Source organism: Cannabis sativa, chromosome 4, assembly GCF_029168945.1.
Source record: "Cannabis sativa cultivar Pink pepper isolate KNU-18-1 chromosome 4, ASM2916894v1, whole genome shotgun sequence".
Taxonomy (NCBI): Eukaryota; Viridiplantae; Streptophyta; class Magnoliopsida; order Rosales; family Cannabaceae; genus Cannabis; species Cannabis sativa.
In genome coordinates, this window is record NC_083604.1 from 68,468,257 (window position 1) to 68,494,643 (window position 26,387).

A 26,387-nucleotide genomic window follows, 5' to 3' on the forward strand; every position below is an offset into this window, starting at 1 on the left:
AGGCGAACAATGACGATTTGTCTAGAGAGGTCAATAAGCTTAAAGATTAGAGGGAGAATCTCCGCACTCTTCTCTTAAAGTTGGAGGGAGACGTCCAAACTAAGCAGAGCAGGGAGGAAGAGCTCGAGAAAGAGGTGGAAAGCCTGAAAACGGCCGCCCTTGAGGTCTTCTATGAATTTTGGAAGGCTAACCCCAGAGGAAATTTTGATTACCTTGGTGATTCCAAAGGTATGTATCTTGATTACTGTGTAGGTCAGACAGCTAAAGAAAACCTAAGGCAACCACTTCTACAGTTCCAATCGACTAGAGCACTGAAACTCCTACTGCTCAGAATGTTGAACCTCTGGCCCCACAGACCAAACCGATCCGTACAAAGAGCCTGGGACCCCTACCGTCTAAAATATATATTTTTTTTTTTATATGTGTCTATTCGGCCCATAGGCCTTTTTAAGAGACAAAAATGACCGGCCAAGTAGTTTTAAACTTGGGTTATATATTTTATTTTAAGATAACTAGTTGACTATGCAGCCTTTAATCTTGGGTTTACCGTGCTTTGTTTGTCCTTTTCAATTGATACTATCCCTTGTTTTGATAATTATATGTGCAACTGTTATGTTTTGTTTTTTTTTTTTGAGCTTGTTATCTACTTTTACCAGTGCTTTGTATGGGTATAATTGCCCCCAAGTGACCGAGTAAACTTTTGACTCTTGGTCACTTTTATTTCACAAGTATAATTTTGTTCTGTTCAGTTCTTTGGATTCGAGCAGACCTTTGTACGCATTTAATGGTAAATTTATAACTTGCTAATAGAATTGATACAATCAGAATTTAAATAGACATCTTTATTCATTCATTGGTCCGAATTTTTTTGTTACTGTAGTAACTTACATAAAAGCCATTATATGATCTAATCCGATCATCAACTAAATTTAAACAAAACAAATTGCACTTACAAAAGAAATTATACTTTAAAAGGTGGTCATCCGACCTGAAACTTAGTTATTTCGTCCGAACCCTTGGGCGGGATCCGCCCAGAAGGCCATTTACTTAAAAGTAAATGTTCTTTGGTTTTGTACTTAAAGTGGTCATCAGACCTGGTACTTTTACTGATAGTACTTTCTTAAATGTTCTCCATTCCAATACCTTGGTACTAGAACGAGTTCCATATTTTTGTCAAACCACCCAAGTTTGTATGCTCTTGATTCTAGAACCTCGACCACCTGATATGGTTCTTCCCAGTTTGGTCCAAGCACACCAGTCATGCTGTCTCTTGTGTTCAGAAATACTCTCCTGAGGACCATATCTCCCATAAAAATTCATGTGCCTTTACTTGCTTATTGAAGTACCGAGCCACCTTTTATTGATGTGCTACTAACTTTAGGTTTTTTGAGGCTCGTTTTTCTTCAATTTTGTCAAGTGATTCTGCTAGGAGGGCATGATTAGCCTTTTGATCATAGGTCAATCTTCTGTGGGGCGGAAGTTCTAGTTCTATGGGCAACATAGCTTCATAGCTATAGGCCATAGAGAATGGAGTCTATCCAGTTATTGTTTTTTTAATTGTGCAGTATGACCATAGTACTTCTGGAAGTTTCTCCGGCCAATTCCCCTTAACTTCTTTAAGTCGTTTTTTCAAAGTATCTTTAAGTGTCTTATTGACTACTTTGACTTGACCATTTCCTTGAGGGTGTGCCACTGCGGAGAAGCTTTTTACGATTCCATGGTTCGTGCAGAAATCAGTGAACAATTGGTTGTCAAACTGTGTGGCATTGTTCGAGACTATTTTGTACAGGAGTCCGAGCTGACATATTATGCTTTTCAGTGCGAAGTCCAATACTTTGTTAGATGTAATTGTTGCCAATGGCTCAGCTTCTATCCACTTTGTAAAATAATCCACTGCGACCACTACATATTGTACTCCCCCTTCACCTCTAGGCAATTATCTGATTAGGTTAATTCCCCAATAGCAAAAGACCAAGGATTTTGCATCTGAGTTAGCTCATTAGGCGGTGCACAGGGTATCTTTGAAAATCTTTGGCATTTATCACATTTCTTTACATAGGCCTTTGAATCTTCCATCATGACCAGTTAGAAATATTCTTGCCTTAGTATTTTCTTTGATAGACTTTGCCCGACTGCGTGATCTCTATAGAATCCATCATGTACTTCAGACAAAAGCCGTGTAGCTTTTTCTTGTGTAACACATCTAAGTAGTGGCATGAAGAATCCCCTTATATACATGACTCCTTCTACGATGATATACTGTACAACTTTTCTTCTCATATTTTGAGCTTCGTTTCAATCATTTGGAAGTTCTCCAGTATTGAGATAGGCTGCTCTTAGTGTCATCCAATTCAAAAATGGTCAATCATCTCAATTTCTTCAGCACAGGTGATGCTGGGGTTTTCAAGGAATTGAATTGGGACTCAATTAACCTTATTAGTTATATTGTTGCTCGCAAGTCGGGCTAAGGCATATATATGAATTAGGACTAAATTAGTCTTATTAGTTATATTGTTGTCCAATATAATATTTTTATCATTTTAGTATATATATATGAAAAAAGTCCGAATTAATATACATGACATGTATAGATTGTCTTCTTTTTCAATAAATAGTCGAAAAAAATAGAAAATGTAAATTATAAATAATATGTATTTCTTTTCACAAAAAACAACAACAACAATAATAATAATAATAATAATAATAATAATAATAATAATAATAATAATAATAATAATAATGTATATATATAATTCCAAATATTATTGAAAGGATTATTAAGAACACAGCTTGTACCGGCCGTATATTTTAATTAATAATTATTTTTCTTTTATTTTGTAAATTCCTAATTATTTAGCTAGGTCGATTATTACTTCCATTATGAATGTATTATACTTTCTCAAAGTAAACCTACAAAGTACTATATGCATAAGGTTTTGATGAACTTACCACAAACTAGTCGCTTCATAATGAAATTAAGGAAAGAAAAAAGAAGTTATATCCAAATATATATATAGATGATTAGATACATGCATGGAAATATGGAATGGGACAGCTAGGCTCATATATATATACATATATGAAATTAAAAAAAAAAAAATGCAGTTATTTGTTTGGTTGCACGTTTGGCGTATTTGGAAAAAAAAAAATTATATAAATAAATGAATCATGTAGTTATAATTGAGTTATATATTAATGAAATTAAACTTAGCTCTTTTAAGTTTATTTTCCTTTTTCTTGCGATTGGCTTGACTGCTCACGTGGGTCTTGGGTGGGTAGCTTTGTCCCTACATTCATCTCTCTATAGAGATTTGTGATCTAATCACTAAAAGATGCTCAATCATAAACTTTTTTGCTACAAAATAAAAATATAAGGAAAGAAATAAATCATGCCAATTTTGGGAATATTATTTTTTTTTTATTTTATAAAAGAAAGAAGAAGAAGAAGAAACATGTCAAACTGCCAATGGCAAGTCTAGCTAGCCTGAACTAACCAATGTTTTCTTCTTTCTTTCTTTCTTTTCTTTCTCTGATCTAAAGCTGCAATGTCTATTATATCTTCCACTTCTTTGTATCTTTGTGTAGTACTTTATTACTATGCCATTTCTCTTCTGCTTCTGCATATAAAAAACAGTGACAATTAATTAATATATACCCAAATTGTATTAATTTTATATATATATGTACATAAATATATAATATGCTTAGTTGTTGTTGTTATGACCACTTCTAATTAAAACTGGTTTAATCACCACACACTAGTTCAACAAAATTAGTGACCACAGAAAAAAGAAATATTGCATTGCATTATTATGTTTGTTTGTTTTGGCTACTTTATGCTAATTTCTTCTTTGATCTTCTTTTCTCTCAATTATTGTAGTATATGTAATAAGAAAGGCATATTATTATTATTATTATTATTATGAAATCAATAATATCTATGTTTGTTTCCTACTTGGTAGTCTGTGGTTACTTTGAAAAGAGAGAGAGAAACATATATATTGAAGTTAGTTCCAATATTATAGTGATTAAACAATTCAACAATCAATCTAGGTAATTGTGTTATTTCAAGTAACAAAAATCTATAACAATGAATTAAAATCTAGCTACGTATTTGTGGTTAATTTATTAATGCACCTGTATTAACATGGTCGTCTACTTGTGTCGACATACGTACCAAAACAGATTTAATTTCATATATATATTTAGTCTAATATATATATAATATATAACACTGTGTACTTATCCAGTTATATGGACCCTGACAAACATAAGAGACAATCTATGAGCCCCAAAGTAAAATTTGACCCTTTAAAAAATGAATACGTACAACTAATAATTCAGTAACTCACAGGCCTATATCAATAGTATTATTAGTAGCATAGTAGTACAATAAATCACTTGCCAATTAATTAACTCATGCATGTTACTTTCTTCTATACTTACCTGATCTGCATACTCTATAAATATATTAATAACTTTTTTAAATTTAATCATCTTAACTTAGCATGATGCTTTACCAATGCCAACAATAATAATATTATTTAGTATATATGTAATTTTCAAGCCCAAAAAATATTCTCTAGGTATTACATATATATTATTTAAATCTCATATATGTACGTACAACTCCAATCGAATATTATTATTAAAGACTGATTATATACATAGATGATCATGCATGTTGGAATTTATTTTAAGGAATTAATATTTTTTTTAAAAGAATAATTGAAAAAAAAAACTATACAGAATTTAAGAACTGAAAACAAATTCTCCATCTTACTCATAAATTAAAGTGTTTCAATTTAAGCCATATACTTTTCTTTTTTTCCTTTATCAATGGCTTTCTTTTTTAAAATAAAACATGTTTGGCTTTTTAATGTCACAATATAAGTCTCACTATCATTAACAGTAAATTAATCAAATTATTGTAGTCTCTTTATACACGTATTATATTGATTGTTTAATTAATTACATTATATCAACTTTTTTCGCAGCACAATATATTTATCCTCCAATTTCCATACGAAACTTTTTAATTAGATTGAGCATATTATCCAGAACTAGACACTAAATACAATTAAAGGTAAGGTATAATATTATTAATTAATTTGGATATAATGAAAAGATATAAACATGGAATATTGAATTTATAGTGTTGATATGCACCTTTTTAAGTTGTAATTCCTAGAATATTCTTTTGTCAGGACAAGGAAAAAAAGGAATATCATTTGGGTCATTAATTTACACTAATTAACCTCGTAGAGAAGTATATATAGATTAAAGTAATACAACTAAATAATAAAATAGTAATTATTATATAATGACAATTAAGAAAGCATATAATGGTATTTTACAATTTCCATGCCAAGTCATTGGAGAGAGAAAAGAGATGAATTATTAAGTAGAAATATTTGGAGGTTACAGAAAATCTTGAAAAAGGAAGAGAAACCCGACAGTGTATGATGCTAAACTCCATCCCTTTTCGGTTCAGACAGATTTGTGGGTCAAACCTTTCAGCTTATGGGAATTAAAATATTCATTTTTATTTTTGTCTGATTGATAATTTCCGGTGAAAAAGACATGAATTCACCTTGAGAGAAAATTTTATTAATTAAATTAATTTTAATTAATAAAAGCAGATTCCATTTTAATCTAATAGGGTAGCTGTAGCTTTGGTACCACACAGCATAATACACTAGTTTAGCTAAACACAGTATATCATATTACATATACAGTAGTACATTCTATATTTGCATAAATTATGGAAAATTAAGGACCCCCCCTTTTTTTTTTTAATTTTATAATTAGTTTTTTGTCACATTTTCTGATATTTATATACATATATAAATGTATGGTGTTTGGGATCAACTTGGTGCAACTTCATTTTATTTAGCCTCACCTCTATGAACAAAAGCCAGTTCACCTTATTACTCCCTTAATCAAAAAAGTTTTTTGTTTTGGATTTTTGAAAAGGAGAGAAAAAAATGGAGCTTACTCAACATGGTTTCTTGGAGGAATTACTAGCTCCAAGAAGAGATAATTGGAGCAGTTTCTCAAGTGTTTTGAATGATCAATTCTACCCAAGTGGATGGAGCTTTGATTCATTTGAAGAGAACCCAGTTTTGGCAATCTCAAATCCTCCTCCATTTGTTGGGTTCTCTAACCCAACTGACCCCAACAACAACAACAACAACAACTCTGAATGCCCTTTTATTGAACACACCTTATACCCTTTTGTTAACCATGAATCTGTAGTACTAATGCCAGAGCTCAACAACAATGATACGCCGTCGTTTCCATCACAAGATCAAGACTACCCTTCAATGGTGGAAGATGAGGAGTTTGGCTTTCTTGGATGTGAAACTCAGAGCTGTTTGGAAGAAAATAAAGCTTGTAAAGTTGAAATGGAACAACAAAATACAGAGCTTCCTGTTTTTAACATAGGCCTTTGTGGTAGTGGGGCAGAGAAAAAGACCACCACTACTATTACTACTACTACTACTACTACTTCTAGGCCTAAAAAGTTAGAAGGCCAACCTTCCAAAAATCTCATGGCTGAAAGAAGAAGAAGAAAGCGTTTGAATGACAGACTTTCCATGCTCAGATCAATTGTTCCTAAAATAAGCAAGGTGGTCTTTTCTTTTTGGTTGTTTTTGTACAAAACCCATGTTTTAGTTTCCAATTTTATTCATGAAATTTCGGTTTAGATTTTACTTCTTCTTCTTCTTTTTCTTCTTAACTTAATAATGTGAATACTATACTGCTGGTAACAGATGGACAGAACATCTATACTTGGAGACACCATAGATTACATGAAAGAGCTTTTGGAAAGAATAAGCAAATTGCAAGAAGAAGGAATGGAAGATGGGAATAATCAAATCAATCTATTAGGCATATCCAAAGAGCTAAAACCCAGTGAAGTATTAGTGAGAAACTCTCCCAAGGTATATATAGTTATGTATAATAAAAGATCTCAGTTTTGAGTCTCATTTTAAATAAACATAAATTGGTTTGTGTTAAATTTCTGAGTTTTGATTTGGGCTTTTGCAGTTTGATGTGGAAAGGAGAGATATGGATACGAGGATTGATATATGTTGTGCAGCCAAACCAGGATTATTGCTCTCAACTGTGAACACTCTTGAAGCACTAGGACTTGAGATTCAACAGTGTGTTATAAGTTGCTTCAATGATTTTTCAATGCAAGCTTCATGTTCAGAGGTATCTACTTTTGCTTTTTCTTTAATCTTTGATTTATTTTATAAATTTTGTTATCTTTTATTGAAAATAGTTTTCTTCTTTTTAGGGTGCTCAACAGAGGACATTGATTAGTTCTGAAGACATAAAGCAAGCCATATTCAGAAATGCAGGGTATGGAGGGAGATGTTTGTAGAAGAGAAGAAACAAGAGAAGAGTTCATGAGAAATAATAATATTAATATTATTAATATTTATTAATAATAATAATAAAAATAAAAAAAAATAAAAGAAGGGTTTTCTTGGAAAAGTTTGAAAGAGATTTATGAATCTTTTACACTCTTCAAGAAACTCATTTCCAAGTCACAAGTTGTGTGTTGACAACTTTGTGTTTTCTTGAAATAATTTATGTGCTTTTATCTGATCCATTTATGTAGAGCATATTATGCCATGTAAATTATCTACTCAAATTGGAGTAAATCTTTTAACACAAAAAAGGGATCATTTAGTTCATGTCTAACACATTAATCAATGTAATGTTATTTAAATAACTACTTTTATTCTCTGTTTCTTCAATCTCTAATGTTTTTTATGAAAATTTGTGTTGGATTTGACTATGTATTAAATTTATTTGTTTCTATATATGAGCCTAAACAATTATTGTTGATATTTTTATTGTTATTTGCAAACATAATCAACCAAAACTAATTATGTCTACAAATTAAGGTTGGTTGATGACCTCTTGTTCTTTGAAAGAATATTAGAACATTCTCAAATATTACAAAACTAACCTTCCTATTCTTAATAACTCATAACAAACATTCTTTTTTTTTTCTTTGTTAACTAATTAAAATGGAACTTCTGTAAACTTGTCCTTACAAATCCAGTGGAGATTTTCTTTTATGTCTTTTTTTTATAGGGTTTAGTGGTGGTTGAAGAGCTAGCATAATGACTAATTTTGTAAAGATATATGAAGATGCAATCTGGTGAAAGATTCTAATGTGTGGAGAGGCAAACAAGTTGCAGAGTGGAAGCACCTCATTTTACATTTGTGGTACAGACAATCATTTCTACCATGACTATAAATATATTTATAGATTGTATTTATTTTTAAGTAAATAATAACAACAATAACAGTTTAGCAAAAAATAGAAAAACAATAATAATAATATATTGAGTATATATTAAGATACCGTGGGGGTGGGTCATTCTAGCTACCTAGGATCACCTTTGTTACAGGAAGAAATAAGAGAAAGATTTTGGCAAAAATAAAGGACGTGTTTGAATTACATGTCCTTAGAGTGTGATGAAGAATGTCTTGAGCACTCCTCTACATGTAATTCAAGGATGGAAACACAGATTTTTAGCAAGCATTTCTTTCTAATAAACGAAAATAATAATAATAATAATAATAATAATATTGGTCGTTTGTTGGATTTAATCAGCACCAAAAACATAACTAGGAACAAACTAAATGTGTATTTTGAAGAGCAAGCAAAAATATAGATTTGTGCTATGTAATGAAAAATGAAATTTGAGTCGTGTTGTGTGTCGTGGTAATAATTTATAACATAGGATTGATATGACTTGTAGGTTGGTATTTTTGTATCTTGCTCGTATTTATGTACCTATTCAGGCTAATCTATTTTCTTAAATAAATTAATTTGTTTTCTATGTGAACTTGAATTTTTGTCCGGCTTTTTCACTTTTTTTATTTTTATAATCAATGAGCCAACTACTAAATTATTGTATATAAAAAATAACAACACACAATTTTAACCCATCAGTTAAAATAAACTAATTTTTTTTCTAATAGTCTAAATTATAAAATTATATCATTTTGTATTATATATATTTGAGTTTAATTATCATTTTCATTTATATGTAATGGATATATAAATATTTATTATCATTGTCAAAATTATAATTTTTTTTTAAAATTTATTGTGCTTCTAAATTAGTCTATTTTTCGTTTACATGTTGTGTCAGGTTTAAGTTTATATTTTTTTTTCTCATGTAATATCATGTCAATTTGTAGTATTGTGCTGGCACATGCACAATCCTGCAATATTTTTAATATGGGGTCGTCTTCATGCCTCCTAAGTTTTTGTCGATTTTGTATCGTAATAAAAAGTTTAATTTGTATTTAGAGCACTAGTTAGGAGTGCTATTAACTATTTGATATTGGTATTGTTAGAATAGCCCTAACATCTAAGAAGTACTAAGAAAACTCCAATTGGAAGTCTCAAAACAAAATTAATATTAAGTATTTCATTCATAAAAAATAATAACATTATACTTTGAGATGTACTTAGTTATACTCAAAATAATAATTATATTCTATTTTAAAATATATAATATGTATCTAGATGTCAAATAATGTTATTTGTATTTTTCTAAATGACACGCCGTATGCACACTTTCTACTTAACACATTTATCAATAAAATATTTACATAATAAACTAAAAATTTGAAAGAAAAAATTACAAAAATACGGCAACACGAAAAAAATTTATTTTAACTATTATATAACTATACTTTGCATTTCAGGGTGATAAAAACTCTACCAAGGAACATGACCCTCAAGGCCAGAAAACTCATCCTCCCAAACGCAACAAGAATTTTTACATTCACTGTAATGTGCTTGGCCATACAGTGAAAAGATGCTACAAGATCTATGGGTACCCTCCTAGATACAAGTTAAACAAGCCAAAGGAGGTCACTACCAACTAACTCCAAGGCTGCAACGATACCAATGTCAATCCTGATGAGACTAATGCCTAGTTTCCTCAACTCACCGTGTTCTATCAAAAACTTTTGAATTTACTTGCCAATTAACAATTTGGCATGACCATCACGGATCCTAGCACTTCAGAGGGTACAACAAGTATTATCTTATCTGATAATTCTGTGTCATCTATAAATGAATTTTGGATTATAGATTCAGGTGCAACTAAACACATATGCAATAATATTACGTTATTTCAATTCTTATGCCCTTTAGTTACCACTCGAATTATTCTACCTAATAATAAATCTTTACTTGTCCACCAAAGTGGTTCAATTGCTATCCCTAATCAATTGTTGCTTGGTGATGTACTATTTGTGCCGAACTTCAAATTTAATATGTGAGTTGCTTAACTGACAGTAAGCATATCTCTGTCAAATTCTTTACTAATGATTTTTATATCCAGGGCAAACTCAACAAAAATGTGATTGGTAGAGGAAGAATTAAGGATGGACTATACATGTTGGACCTCAATCCATTTATTGCTCATGTGTTGATCGTCTCTTTTGAATTTTGGCATACAAGATTAAGACACTCATCTCAGATTCATGTAGCTATTCTTAGTAATAGCCTCCACTGTAATGTAGATTCTTTGCACAAACAATCTCCTTGTTATATTTGTGTTATAGCCAAACAAAAAAAATTATGTTTTCCTAAGAACAATACTTTTGCTCAAAATAAATTTTATTTGATTCATTGGGATGTTGGGGTCCTTATCACATTCCCTCACACTCTAACTACAAATATTTTCTTACTTTAGTTGAGGACCATTTTCGTTTTACTTGGATATACTTGCTAAAACAAAATTCTAATGTGATAAACATAATACTTCAATTTATTTCCTATGTTCAAACACAATTCAATTATATTTTCAAATGTTTTTAGATTTGATAATGCCCCTAAATTAACTTTCAAAGATATATTTTCTAAACTTGGAATTATGCATGATTTTACCTGTTGAAAGAAAACACCAGCATCTTTTAAATTTTGCAAGAGCTCTTTTTTTTTCAATCTAAAGTCTCCATCATATTTTGGACAAAATGCATAATTACAACCCCTTTTATCATCAATAGAACTCCTACTCTTAATCTTGACAACAAGACACCCTATGAAATGTTATTTGGAACTTCTCCTAACTATGAATTTAAGAAATTTTGGATGTCTCATTTTTGCATCCACTCTAACTGCTCACAGGACCAAATTCGAACATAGAGCTTGTGCCTGTATTTTTATGGGGTATCTGTTGGAATTTATTTTACCAGGATCTTAGATCTACTCACAAGTATGTTTATTAACATCCTAAATATGAACTTTCTAAAACAATGAAATAAACACATATAAAGTTTAAGAAACCTTACATTGGGTGCAGCGGAATATAATGACTCCTTCCGTTCAGATATCTAGCCCTTGATTCCTTTCTGTAGCAGAGCATTATCAATATCTGAACCTGGATCTCTTTCTCTGAATCTTTGATGCTGAAACTCCTTTGCTGATGATCTTTCTTCACGATCTTCCTCACTATGATTGAGGTATCACTTGATGTGTGTGGGCACTACTCATACACTAAGGATTTCGAAATTATCAAGGAAGAAGAGAGAGAGTGGTCAGCTAAAGATAGGGAGAGAGAAGGCTCAATTTTTCTGAATAGAAAAAGTCAGAAGAAAAGTGTGTAATTTTCCTGAAGCCTTCACTATCTATTTATAGCATTCCACTAGGGTTTGATTTGAATTATATGGCATTAAAATAATGAAAAAATCATTTAAAAAAGATGACATAAGTGGCCGGCCCTAGGCTAGGTGGACTGGGCCTTGATTTTTGCAATTTTGCAATTTTACCACTTTTTGTATCTGATTTTCTCAAAATTGCCAATTTCCTAATTCAATCATTTAAATGCCAATTCTAACTATTTAATAACTATAAATAATTATTAAATAATATTGTCATTTATCATATTTATTAATTGCACCATACAAAGTATCATAATTAACAAATATGCCCCTGTTAACTCTTTCTTTACAATTTCGCCCTTACTTAGTGAAAATTTCACAAATATACATATCTAATTTGTGAATTATAATTGATTAATCAAAACCAATTACATGAGTCTTACAAGCAACATTATCTCAACTAGTGGGGGGACCATGGGTCTATATAACCGAGCTTCCAATAAGTAGATCAAGAATTTAACACTAAAATTCACTAACTTATTAATTCTTCGTTGAATCCACGCATAGAACTTAGAATTGCACTCTCAGTATATAGAATGCTCTATATGTTCCACCATATAGACACATCATTAGTTATCCATTGTTATAATCCTAATGTGATCAATGATCCTCTATATGAATGATCTACACTGTAAAGGGATTAAATTACCGTTACACCCTACAATGTATTTATTCCTTAAAACACTTGACCCCGTATAAATGATATTTCAGCTAATGTGAAATGAGTACTCCACCATTTATGTTCGTTTGGTCAAGCTCGAAGGAGATCATCCTTTGCTTACTATTCGCCAGATAGAAGCTATAGATTCCATGTTTATGATAGCGCTCCCACTCAATTGCACTACCGTGTTCCCAAAATGTACGTATCACCCTGACCTAAAAGTAGGCTTAACTAACAAATCAAAGAACACGAATAGCCTTTCAAGATTGAGCCTAATCATATCTGGATTAAGATCATTTGATCTAGGATCAACTAGGCGATATTGACTTGAATAGATTTTACGGTAAGTTTAATTAAATCTAAGTCAAAGTTCAATATCGGTCCCTTCCGATGCATACTCCATGCATCCAACTCCGAGCTTTACTTTAACCAATGTTCCGGAAAGAACATAGTATTTCTCCAAATACAAGTAAACTCTTGTTGTAGATTATCATATCAGTAAAACCCTGTGTCTGATAAATCTAGGAAACTTTATTCACATAGTCATGTTTACTTTCCAATGTGTTGACGGCACAATAAACAGGATCAAGTATGTGAAAAGGGTTTCAGATGAATTTATACATTATGTACATATAATCATGAAATAAATCATGTGAACCATGCAACATTAAATGTTATTTCTGATCTATATTAATAAACAAATCTGATTATATTGAAATGAGTTTTATTTAGGGCATAAAACCCAACAAACTCCCACTTGCACTAATATAAAACAAAAAGTGCGTTTCAAATAATCTCAACACCTTGATATGCAAATCAAGTGTAGTAGTAGTAAACTCCTCGTAATAGGATGCCGAAAGGTTGAATTAACCACAACCTTTTCTCCACTATTACTCTTCCTTAATCACAAAATCATTGATAATGTGAAATTCCTCTCTATATGTTTACTCTCTTGGGATACTGGATTCTATATCTTTGGCAACTACTTTTGGTTAATCAGGAAATTAACACTAGTAGTTTAAGGCAATTTGGAATGGTGCCAAAGATGTATAGAACTTTCCTTAGACTGAATAAGTACATTTCCTGCAGCTTTAACATTCAGTCTCTCTCTGGTAGACCTAGAGACTTCAGATAGGTTTTTACACTTCTCCAAAATCACTATTCCACCCCCAGAGTAACCACCATCTTATCAGAAATATTTACTAGCACATAGGCAAATTTCGAAATCTGATATGGTGTAGTCTAAGAGTTTTAAACACACCCTTATAGACTAACATATAGTTCCTCTTCTTTATCTTAGGATTTACTTGATTGTCTTCCAATGTTCTTCTCCCCGGATTAATGCCGATACCTACTCATTACTCCCACTCAACAACAGTGTCCGGTCTAAGGCATACAAAAGCATATCTAAGACCTCTCATCGTTGATGTAAGAAATTCTTTCATGGCTTTATCTTTTCTGGAATAGTCAAGACTTTTCCTTAGATAAATAAAATCTATACCTAAGAAGTTGTGAAGCTTCTATAGATTGCCATTAGAAAGAAAATGCTTCAGCATCTTACTAAAGTAAGTTGCTTGCATTAGAGTAAGTAATTACCAGGTATACCATAATCCATAGGTTTAGATAAACTCAAACCTATAATGCTAGGAACAGGAAGTTTTGTTAAGTCTATTGAATGGACTTATAAACAAAAATTTCTTTTTATGTCCTTGTAATAGAAAACTTTAGGTTATTCCATGTGAATGGATTAAACCATAGTTCTATTGGCTTTCTTCTTAGTTTCTTATCTTGACAATCCATTACTTGTTTAAACTCACAATGGATTTTAATCACTTGTGTCTCCCAAGTCATAAGAAGGTGAGTTCCTAGAAACTCTCCCACTACGACAAGGTACTGTGAATTATGTCGAAGAAAACTAAATGGTATTGATCTCTTCGGTTGTGACAAGACAACAGAGGCAGTAGGATCATCATATGTTATATAAGATGATAGAACACTTTTGGAATCAAGAATAAATATCTCCTTTATTTGCTACTTGTTTTTCAGACTTAGTCATTTTCTTAGAAAAGTAGTATTTGTTTGAACAAACACTTTCTTATCTATTGACAATGGGATGGTCCACCCCTAATCACTTAGAATAGCTAACAAACCATGGTTAATAGTTCTAGCTTTTCTTAAGATTTTGATTAGGTCATCCATGAATCTGGTAATGATTTACGTTAAGTATACAACCATTACATCATTCTGAAATTGTATTACCATAGAAGGAATTAGGCAACGACTAGTAACTAATCATCAATATGCAACTCGAAATTTCTGGGGAGGTAAGTTTGGATATAATTCAAAAATCAATTTAATGATCTTTGAACTGCATATCTACTAACTATTTCTCCACCCCTATCAGTTCGCAAGATCTTTAACCACATACCTTAATGGTGTTTAACCATTGCTAGAAATTAATGAAATTTTTCAAACATTTCAAATTTCTTTGCATAAGGTATAATCTAGAGTTATCGTTTTAAGAATAAAACGAAAAACTCATATCCACCCCTGAATGTACATCCATCTGCGAATGAGATGAACTACTTTCAGTGGATATAGGCATATTAACTCTTTGCAGAGATTGATCTTGTCAAATCCATTATGAACAAGATACAAATGCCATAGATTAAAAAAATGTGGTAGTGTCTATTGATGACATAGGTTTAGTTACATCAAAGAGTTCTTAGAATACTGCAAGTGGATCCCGGTCACAGAATCACCTAACTCATATTCCATACAGTTTTAAATCCATTAATAGAAGATGGATATAAACACTTGAGAAAGTGTAACTGTATTGTATTCTGGAATTAGAAATATAAGAAAATTTCTATTTGGAATCTAAAATTAAAGTCAAAGACTTAAATTTATACCAAATATAATGAGTAATTCTATCTTGGACCAGCACTACTAATATAACTCTAAGTCTGATTTGCCCATACAAGTAGGAGATTTCTAAGATTGAGGATTTATATCAATTGGGAATAGAATTTCGGGATTATAATCATAAGCGTCATTTAATTTCTTAAGAGAAAATATAGAATGACATGAAATGATTTATAGACCATTCATCCAATGATATGTTTTGAAGCTAATTCAAAATGAATAAGCTAAGAGGAATTAGGATAATTTCGTTTATAAATAAGAATCCAACGATGCTTCGATTAGCGAAAGTCAAAGTAATCTTATTTATACAATCTTCTTGTTTCATATCGTAAAAATACTAGTCTAAGGTGTCATCAATTGATGAACAGCTAGATGTCGCATATACAATATTTATCTTTTGAGATCTTACACTATTATGTATGTCTAATGGTGAAAATCCACTAGGGATTTATCTCATTAGATAAACAAACATGTTGGACCAACAATGAAGATTCGAAATTAAACTACAACTTAATAACAGAAAATAACATGGTTCAATATAAATTCATACACAGTTCAGAAATTATAAACATATAGCAAGTAGGAATGACTAGTGAAAATACTAAAACATACAATCCTAAATAATTTCCAAGGTTTTCAATAAACTGATACAAAGGTCCCGTAGGCGAGAGTCAAAGCATCATTTATTGAATAGAGTTGTCAGCTCATCTAAAATAGAAACCATTCTAGCAACCTTTTATTCGATCAAAATAAGAATCCAACGTTGTCCCGGTAGGCGAGAGTCAAGGTTATTCTCATTTTATGAGCTTCCACCATTGTTTCATGTTTCATAAGTTTATCTCTAAGTAGTCACCGTAGGGGAGAGTCTAATAGAGACGAAAACTTACAAAACACTTATCAAATGAAATCTTAAGGTGTTAAATGCGTTCAACGAATAACCATCCATAGGGGGACGAAGTCTAGCGTCTCGAGGTTATATTGAAAACATTTAACTTTTGTAAGACCAACAATGGAGATCGAATATCTTAATAATAATCAAGCTCATTATTTAAAGTGAGTTGTATTTTCTTTGATTCTCTTTATTTAATTTATTTATTTTAAATATATATTTATTTAAAATTTCCAATTTAGAATGAAAAATTCTAAATATAAATTTTAATTTAATATTTATAAATTTTACTTAGATGGATATGAAAATAACATGAATTATTTCCATCTTAGTAATAATTTCCAATAAATATTTAGAAAAATATTCAATTTAAGTTGTTACAAAATTAATATAAATTAATTTACAACTCAAATTTAATTTTCTATAAATATATTTTGCATTTCGAAAAATTAAAGTATTTAAGGATACAATTTTCGAAAATGCATGTTAAAATAAAAAATTAATCCTGGAAAAATTATTCTAATTTAATGTTGGCCCAAAATTAATTAATAAAATTAATTTACAACAAAAAATATAATTTTCCTATTTAATTAAATATATAAGAAAAATTTCAAATATTTGAGTATGATGATGAAAATCATCTTAAATATTAATTTTCTATTTAATTAAATACACTAGAAAAATACTTCAAGCAAAAATATCATCTATCTAGATTTTCCTTTGACTAATTAATTCAATTTCTAATAATATACTTTAATTCAATTTATTTTAAATTAATCAATAAATGAAAAAATCATTGATTTAAGTTGATCCAAGAATTAATTAAAATAAATAATTAATTTACAACTTAATCTATTTTTCAAGATAAAATTCGAAATTCTAGCATTTAAGAAATGCAATTTCGAAAAATTGATTAATAAAATAAAGAAAAAATATATTTTGAAAATTATTTAAATTTAGTTGAAAAATTAAATTTCAACTAAAAATAATTTTCTTTTTAATTAAATGTCATGAAAAAGAAATATTTAAGTATGATGATTAAATCAACTTAGATATTTTATTTTCAAATTAATTAAATGTATTAAATTCAAGAAATAAATAATTAAGTGTAGAGAAGGCTTAATTATTAATCTCTAGTTTAATACTAGGAAAAATATACTTAAAATAAATTGTACCAAAATTAATTATATAAATAATTAATTTCACAATTTATAATATTTTCCTATTTAATATTAGAAATAATAAGTAGTCTAGAAATAACTATCTAGAAAATATCTTATTTGACTAAGTATCTTTTCCACAAAATTTGAAAAAATATCTAATTTAAGTCGTATTAGAAAAAATCTAGAACCTAAATATTTTTCAAATTTAAATTTAATTAAATATCAAAAATTAAGTTGTAACCACTTAATTTGAAAATATTCCATTTTAAGTTAATATTCGAAAAGATATTAACTTAAAAAATATCTAAAGAATCTTAATAACCAATTCCTCAACTTAATTTTGAAATTTGAAATTCAAAAGATATTCAGATTTAAGTTGGTTAGTTGAAGATAACTAAATATCAACTTAAATAGGAATATTTAATGAAAAATTTAAATTAAGTTCCAGAAAGAATCTAGATGGTTATAATTCTATATTTAATTAAATACAAGAAAATACATATAGTTTAGCTTAGAATATAAAATTCCTTAAACTATATTTTTCTTAAATTAATTTCAAAATAAATGAAATTAATTATGTTGCTAATCAATTTTATTAGGTTAATCTAGTTTAATTAACCTAGTACAGTCATTCAAATCAGGCAAATGGGCCTTCACAATTGGGGTGGTTTGTGTGAGGGGGTGCTGGGTTCAGTATGTCGTACCCACTTCTATGGCTCCCAACTCTCACACAAGGCCCAAAAGAGAGGAATTTAACCTTAATAAGAACAACTGTTATTAATTGAATAAGCCCAAAACTAAATGGGCCTAAATAAAATCTATCAATGACTATGACATTTTATTTAGCAACATTAACCTACATGCATCTATAATAAAATTAAACACATAGGCTCACACAGGCACACTTTGGATGGGTCCTATCATGTTGCTAGGTCATACACAGATGAAAGAAGATTGTAAATATACCTGTTACAAATTATTATCTTGACCAAGGGAGCCATCAGATCATTAGATCTGGCAAAAAGTAACCATGGCTATTTGCAATCAAGTAATAATAGGTTTTGAAAACTTACACATAAGTTAAAACACATACTCCTGCAACAGGGTTAGCTGGATAGTTGGAAGTAGGATTTATTTAATTTTTTTTTTTTTTATAATAAATTTCGAATAAATAAATAATTAAACAAAAATTTAATATTCGAAAAAAAATAATTTCGGAATTAAAAAATAAATTTCGAAAATTTAAAAAAAATTTAAAAAATTAAACCTACCTTTTATCTTATATCTATTTAAAATTACATGATTATAAATATCTTATTTTAAATAAGGTCAAAATATCTAAAAAAATTTAAAAAAAAAATCTTAAAAGATAAGATATTTTTAAATATCTTAAAAGATAAGATATTTTAAAATATCTTAAAAGATTTTATAAATATTTTAAAAAGATATTTTTTTTTAAAAAAATATCTTAAAAAATATTATAAATATCTTAAAAAAGATATTATAAATATCTCAAAAGATATTATAAATATCTAAAAAATCTGACCTTAAATTTAAAAAAAAAATATAATCAAATTTAAAAATAAGATAGATTTTTAAGCAAAAAGATAAATACTAATTCTATTCAAATTCAAATTACACTAATATCTTGAATTAAATTAAAAAAATTTAAATTAATTCAAAATGATAATTAGAATTGAATTAGGAATAGTAATAGTATATATACAAAACCATACAAAAAATTGGAAGTTAATTCCATGAAAAAGTATGAAAAATTGAAGAAAATTGAAAAAATTCGAAACTGTACGGACAGTTCTGCGATCGCAGGAAACTATCAAGACAAATTTCCGATTTTGTCAAATCTTCAAAAAATCATAACTAATTCAAATAAAATCCAAATTGAGTTCTGTAAAAGGCTAACTTGCTTAATTTTTTCCATACTATCCAATAAAAATAATGCCAGAACCGAAATAACAATTATTTTTCACGAAAATTTCACAATCATCAATCAATCATCAAATAACACTCAATACAACATGATACCATCCAAAGAACATACAAACAATCGTTTTAAAGTCCAAATTACATGTAAGTAAATCAATTACCATGGCTCTGAGGCCAGTTTTTGGAATTTATTTTACCAGGATCTTAGATCTACTCACAAGTATGTTTATTAACATCCTAAATATGAACTTTCTAAAACGATGAAATAAACACATATAAAGTTTAAGAAACCTTACATTGGGTGCAGCGGAATATAATGACTCCTTCCGTTCAGATATCTAGCCCTTGATTCCTTTCTGTAGCAGAGCATTATCAATATCTGAACCTGGATCTCTTTCTCTGAATCTTTGATGCTGAAACTCCTTTGCTGATGATCTTTCTTCACGATCTTCCTCACTATGATTGAGGTATCACTTGATGTGTGTGGGCACTACTCATACACTAAGGATTTCGAAATTATCAAGGAAGAAGAGAGAGAGTGGTCAGCTAAAGATAGGGAGAGAGAAGGCTCAATTTTTCTGAATAGAAAAAGTCAGAAGAAAAGTGTGTAATTTTCCTGAAGCCTTCACTATCTATTTATAGCATTCCACTAGGGTTTGATTTGAATTATATGGCATTAAAATAATGAAAAAATCATTTAAAAAAGATGACATAAGTGGCCGGCCCTAGGCTAGGTGGACTGGGCCTTGATTTTTGCAATTTTGCAATTTTACCACTTTTTGTATCTGATTTTCTCAAAATTGCCAATTTCCTAATTCAATCATTTAAATGCCAATTCTAACTATTTAATAACTATAAATAATTATTAAATAATATTGTCATTTATCATATTTATTAATTGCACCATACAAAGTATCATAATTAACAAATATGCCCCTGTTAACTCTTTCTTTACAATTTCGCCCTTACTTAGTGAAAATTTCACAAATATACATATCTAATTTGTGAATTATAATTGATTAATCAAAACCAATTACATGAGTCTTACAAGCAACATTATCTCAACTAGTGGGGGGACCATGGGTCTATATAACCGAGCTTCCAATAAGTAGATCAAGAATTTAACACTAAAATTCACTAACTTATTAATTCTTCGTTGAATCCACGCATAGAACTTAGAATTGCACTCTCAGTATATAGAATGCTCTATATGTTCCACCATATAGACACATCATTAGTTATCCATTGTTATAATCCTAATGTGATCAATGATCCTCTATATGAATGATCTACACTGTAAAGGGATTAAATTACCGTTACACCCTACAATGTATTTATTCCTTAAAACACTTGACCCCGTATAAATGATATTTCAGCTAATGTGAAATGAGTACTCCACCATTTATGTTCGTTTGGTCAAGCTCGAAGGAGATCATCCTTTGCTTACTATTCGCCAGATAGAAGCTATAGATTCCATGTTTATGATAGCGCTCCCACTCAATTGCACTACCGTGTTCCCAAAATGTACGTATCACCCTGACCTAAAAGTAGGCTTAACTAACAAATCAAAGAACACGAATAGCCTTTCAAGATTGAGCCTAATCATATCTGGATTAAGATCATTTGATCTAGGATCAACTAGGCGATATTGACTTGAATAGATTTTACGGTAAGTTTAATTAAATCTAAGTCAAAGTTCAATATCGGTCCCTTCCGATGCATACTCCATGCATCCAACCTGAGCTTTACTTTAACCAATGTTCTGGAAAGAACATAGTATTTCTCCAAATACAAGTAAACTCTTGTTGTAGATTATCATATCAGTAAAACCCTGTGTCTGATAAATCTAGGAAACTTTATTCACATAGTCATGTTTACTTTCCAATGTGTTGACGGCACAATAAACAGGATCAAGTATGTGAAAAGGGTTTCAGATGAATTTATACATTATGTACATATAATCATGAAATAAATCATGTGAACCATGCAACATTAAATGTTATTTCTGATCTATATTAATAAACAAATCTGATTATATTGAAATGAGTTTTATTTAGGGCATAAAACCCAACAGTATCCCCAAGGTGTAAAATGATATAAATTATATGATCTTAATACAAAACAACTCTTTATTTCACAAAATATTGTGTTTCATGAACATCTTTATCCATTCAACAAATTTAATCGTATCGAAAATTTGATTGATCCTTTCTCTACTATGGTACTTCCCTCTTCCATTATTAACAATATTCCTATTACTAATTACCCTTTATAACGATTTGTTGTTGCAGGAAGAAATACAGATTTACAAGCCAGTGATTCTGCTTATAATATTTCCATACTTGGAACTATAATAGAACAACATGACAATGATGTAGAAAAGGTCGCAATAGCTCAACCTTCTCCAATCAAAGCTCCTATTGTCCCATGAAGGACAACTAGAAATATCAAACCAAAAACATATATTCATGATTATATGAGTGTAATTTGGCCATACAAGACCAATCATCTATTCTTACCCTCTCCTTAAATTCATGTCATACACCAATTTGTCTCCTACTCACAAAGCCTTTATTTGTGCAGTGACAGCTCACTACGAACCACGCAATTTCAATCAAGCAATTTTGCATAAAATCTTGAACGATGCAATGCCGATAGAGTTATATGTACTGCTTAGTGTTGACCGAGGTTTTCGGCAACTATTAAAATATAATTGTAATAATGAGCTGTAAGAAAGTGAGATGAAGACTTTTTACGTGGTTGGGGCGTTAATGAGCCTTAGTCCACGAGCCACTGCTATTAATGGATGTATTTAATACAGATTCTACACTTGAGAGAATGTTTTTCTCTTAAATACAGAGAATGTTCTTGGTGAGTTTTTTCTCTTCTTGCTCTTTTGCAACCAAGATTCTCCGACCCCATTAAATGAGCTTTGAGGGGGTATTTATAGTGTTTTGGTGGGGTAATCCCTAGAATTGTTCTTACACATGTGTCTGTAAGTATCCATAAAGTTGGGCATTTCCGATGAATATACCATGGGTGATGCATGGTCAAATCCCTAGGTGCTGTAGGGTTTTTATGGAGAATGTCCTTTTTGTCTTATGATTGACGTGACTCTTCGCAGAGTAGCCGTCGCTAGACTTAAATGATCATTACTGTAGCGCTGCTGTTCGGGGGTTGTGCCGTCAGACTTTATTGCGTGTTACAGTCCCAACACGCTTCCTCCCATGCAGCATTAAATGCGACTTGATTTCTCGGGAGAGACCTGACACATCCCGGAGGGCCTTCACGCTATACTAGCTTCCAGGAGTAACTTGTACTCCGGGTGTCTCCTCCGGGACCCATGCTAATAGCGCTTCCTGGTGGCATAAAAAGACTTAGCAAATCTTTCCAAGTTATCTGATCCACGTGTCCCCTCTTGACTGGTCCACGTATTTTGGGCAAATTTTGGAGCAACATTTACCCCCCAAGCCTTGTTTACTTAGTAAAAATAAACCAAGGCTTGTTCAAGTGTCTCCGGTTGACCCCTCGTTCCCCTAGCTCGAGCCTCGAACGCGTGGGGGCACATTAAATGATGTCATTTAATGCAGCAATATGCTTTTTTGCAGGAATGTTTCCAGCCGCCTCCTCGGTCTTCTGATACGACTTGGGGGCGCGTGGAGGTGTGTTTAATAATGGCATTAAATGCGGCGATTCACTTTTGCAGAGGTCGATTCGTTTCACGCCCCATGATTGATGCGGCGCATTGATGGTGTCAGACGGATACTCAAATGTTTCCACCGCCTTAATGGTAGATTGATCTAGTCCGTTGATCTTTTGTGAATTCGAATCGTGCGTTTCCCCCACCGTGCGATTGGTAGGTGAAGACGCCTGTTCCTCATGCACTTTTGCCCATAAAAGCCACCACCTTTCCTTCATTTCGGTTACTTTCCATTCCTTGCCGTTTCTGCTCGAATTTCTCAGAGAGAAAATTCCTCAAAGTAGCACAAACTGCTTTAACACTTAAACACTTCTTTTAATTTTCCAGCGTTCGATTTTGCCAGTGCTTCTCAACTCTCACTCAACCACACTCAGTACCCCCAGTTCAACAATCGACTGTAAGTTTCTTGCATCTTTAGATAATAACATGCTTACATTTACTTCGTTTGTTTTCTGGGTTCGCACTTAGAGGCTTCTGGGTGTGTGAGTGTTTAAGTTCTTCGAGTTCTGCTTTATGTTTACTGTGTTAGTTGTAGTGTCGCCATTGTCATGCCTCTGTTGTAGGCATACAGCTTTGTTTGAAGAAGGCCATGTGTTCTTCATTTAGCAATTGCTTAGGGCATAGGAAGGCTTTTCTCTTTTCTCTTCCTTTTTGCAAAACCACTTTTTTGCGATTTTACTGCACCCGACACTTGTTCAGGGATTCTCTCCTGAGTTTCCCAGGTGACACGTGTCCGGAGGGGGCCTCTTTCCAGCGGTTAGGGGACCCCCACTCCCTTTTTCCTGATTTAGGGTTTGGTATGGGGCCTAACTGCTGGGTTTTTTCTTTTTGTTTTTCTCAGAACATAAAATGTCTGCTTCTGGCTCGAAATCTTCGAAGAAGAAAGGGAAAAACATAGCCACCCTGGAGGAGGTTTCTCTGGGACCCGTTGCCCAGGAAGGGTACAAGTCCCGCGCCACTGGTTGGGAAGCGGCCGAGCTTCGATCGACCCTGACTTGCCCTCACCAGCTGGAGAACATCATTAATGTGGCTGGGATCAAACCCTCTACCTCAGGGACCTTCCACCGGCCTCCTCGTGACTCGGAGACGCCTAATCACAACTATGACGGCTTCGGGGCTTGGAGTCAGACCCATTTGATGGCCGGTGCCATGCTCCCGCTCCAAAATTACTTTGTGAATTTTCTTGTATTTGTCGGCCTTGCGCCATACCAACTTATTCCTCAAGCTTACCGCCTGCTCTCAGGCTTATTTATTTTTTACACCGCCCGCGGCTGGGGGTCTCCCAGCCCGGCGGAAATTTTATATTTTTATGAACTTGTATCCGTCCCCAAGAAAGGGGACAAACTTAAGGATGGTTTTTATGGGTTCCGGATCCACCCTGCTAACGAGGGGATGGTTCCATATAATAGGCAGACTCATGTTAAGGAGTACCGCCACCGATTTTTCTTCTCGTCCGGGTTCAGGGCCGTGGACCACCCGGAGCTTCTCACGGAGTGGGTGCGGATCCCACCTTACCAGCGGACGCTCCCCACTCAGGCTTTCCTTCGAAGGGCCCAAGCCTTCGCCTCCTACGATCATGCCGATCTTGATGTCGGGGGCCTGGTCACCACGGAGAATTGCAGGAAGGCTAAACTTATCCTTTCTCATCAATCCGTGGATGACTCCAACCTCTCAAAGGTCATCTGCCCCAATGTGAGGGCGCCGGTTGCGGAGAAGGCCTTCCGGGATGAGCTCATTGCTACGGCAGAGAAGAAGTACCAAGATTATCTCTACCGGAAGGCCCAGGAGAAGGCGTATTCTAAGGCCCAGGCTGCCTCTGGGAGAGGGCTTCGCGTGGGGAGTCCGGTGGTGCGAAGGAGCCAAGCCATTGGCGGGAAGTCCGAAGCTAAATTTTTTGACAAGATACTTCAAGAAGAGATTGGGGGTCCTTCCGCCGGGAGGCCCCTTCGTCTTGAAGGTTCTTCTGAGAACCAGACTTCCCGGCCTCAGCCTTCAGCCCCCGAACCAAACTCGGGTGCTCCCGGTGCTAGCACTTCCGGTGCCGGTGGTAAGTCTCCCTTGATAATTCGCTATGTTCCTTCCGTTGATGAATATACCAGTCATAGGCCCATAGGGTTTGACGAGCGTCTCCGTAGGTTTAAGATGCCGTCGACCCGGTGGGGGGATCATTTGAAGGAATTTTATTTTACGAACTTAGGAGATTACCTAGGTCGGTCCCGGATGGGCTCCGGCCCTCCGGAACCTATTCCCTTAGGTCCGTCGGCTTACATAGCGTCCACCGGTTTCGGCCCTCGGACAGTTATCTTGGAGATGATGCTGCCAGCATTAAAGTTCGGGACTTTGCTAGGGCCGAATTAGGAAGTTCGGGTAGGAGTAGTTTATTTGCTGCACCTTTTATAAGCAGTTTCTCACGAACTTCTAACACTTGCTTATTTTATTGGAACAGGTACCTCCATGGATGCCATCCTGGAACAGCTTGCCGGGGTTCATACTCCCGTGGCTCCTCCGGCTTTCACCCCCTCTCCCCCGGCTCCTTCCTTGAAGGTTCCTTCCGGCGCTCCCCCCGAAACCATTGACTTAGTGGATGACGAGGAGGTGCTTCCGGGAGAAGGCCAAGGGAAAGGGTGGGACTTCTCGGAGGAAGCCGCCGAGGGTACTGGAGAGCCTCAAGCCCTTCCAGTGGTAGCAGAGGAGGACGAGGAGGAGCCTGAAGTGGCTCTGATTCGCAAGCGTAAGGGCAAGATGATTGCCCAGGACGAGCCGAAGAGGCCTCGGAGGGCCGACACTCCTGCTCATGGCCTAGACGGCGGGGTTTCCCCGATGGAGGAAAATCCTGCTCCTCCTCACATTGATCTTACCCCGATTCCGGGGGATGAGGTGAGGCAGGAGCTTCGCATAGCCAAACACAACTACGCTATGGACGAGTACTCCCGGGGGTATGCCGAGGTGGAGGCCCTTAGGAGGATTCTGCGAGCTGAGGTTGAGGCGAGCATCAACCATCCGGACTATCATGATCCGTGGAACCTCAACCTGGACCCCTTAACGGACTGGTTCCGTCCCCTCCTAGGGCCCACTTTGGCTCCCTTTGCCGCGGAAATGACCGGTGAGTTCGCTTCTCAGCTTACACGCTGCGCGCCCAAGCGGTTTGCCACTTGTGCCTCCTTGAACTCTATCTTCCAGGTCCAGGACCTCAGCCATTCCCTCACAGTAGTAAGTACTTTGCAATTTTTTGCGTTTCCTTTTTGTTGTTTGTATTTTGTTTTCTTCCTTTGAGAAATTTTTCCTTATACCCCGTTATGGTTCAGCTTGCTGCTGAGGCTGGTCGCCTCTCCAGGAACATCATAAACCATGGCTTCGCTCTGTCCGACTTTGGGGACATGAACGACGTCAGGA

At 33.3% G+C, this 26,387-nt stretch overlaps 1 protein-coding gene across 1 annotated transcript; it reads left to right on the forward strand.

The window, feature by feature from the left end:
• The first annotated feature begins 5,828 nt into the window (after positions 1-5,828).
• Positions 5,829-7,772, forward strand: LOC115714552 (transcription factor bHLH93). The gene is made up of 4 exons (XM_030643286.2): positions 5,829-6,632; positions 6,777-6,947; positions 7,054-7,221; positions 7,307-7,772. The coding sequence occupies exons 1-4, from the start codon at positions 5,988-5,990 to the stop codon at positions 7,391-7,393; spliced, it is 1,071 nt and encodes a 356-aa protein (XP_030499146.2). The 5' UTR covers positions 5,829-5,987; the 3' UTR covers positions 7,394-7,772.
• Positions 7,773-26,387: the final 18,615 nt, after the last annotated feature.

Coding starts and splice junctions, on each gene's coding strand:
- LOC115714552 (XM_030643286.2), top strand. CDS start 5,988: ATGGAGCTTACTCAACATGGTTTCTTGGAGGAATTACTAGCTCCAAGA. Junction 6,948..7,053: donor TAGTGAGAAACTCTCCCAAG/GTATATATAGTT, acceptor GGGCTTTTGCAG/TTTGATGTGGAAAGGAGAGA. Junction 7,222..7,306: donor TGCAAGCTTCATGTTCAGAG/GTATCTACTTTT, acceptor TCTTCTTTTTAG/GGTGCTCAACAGAGGACATT.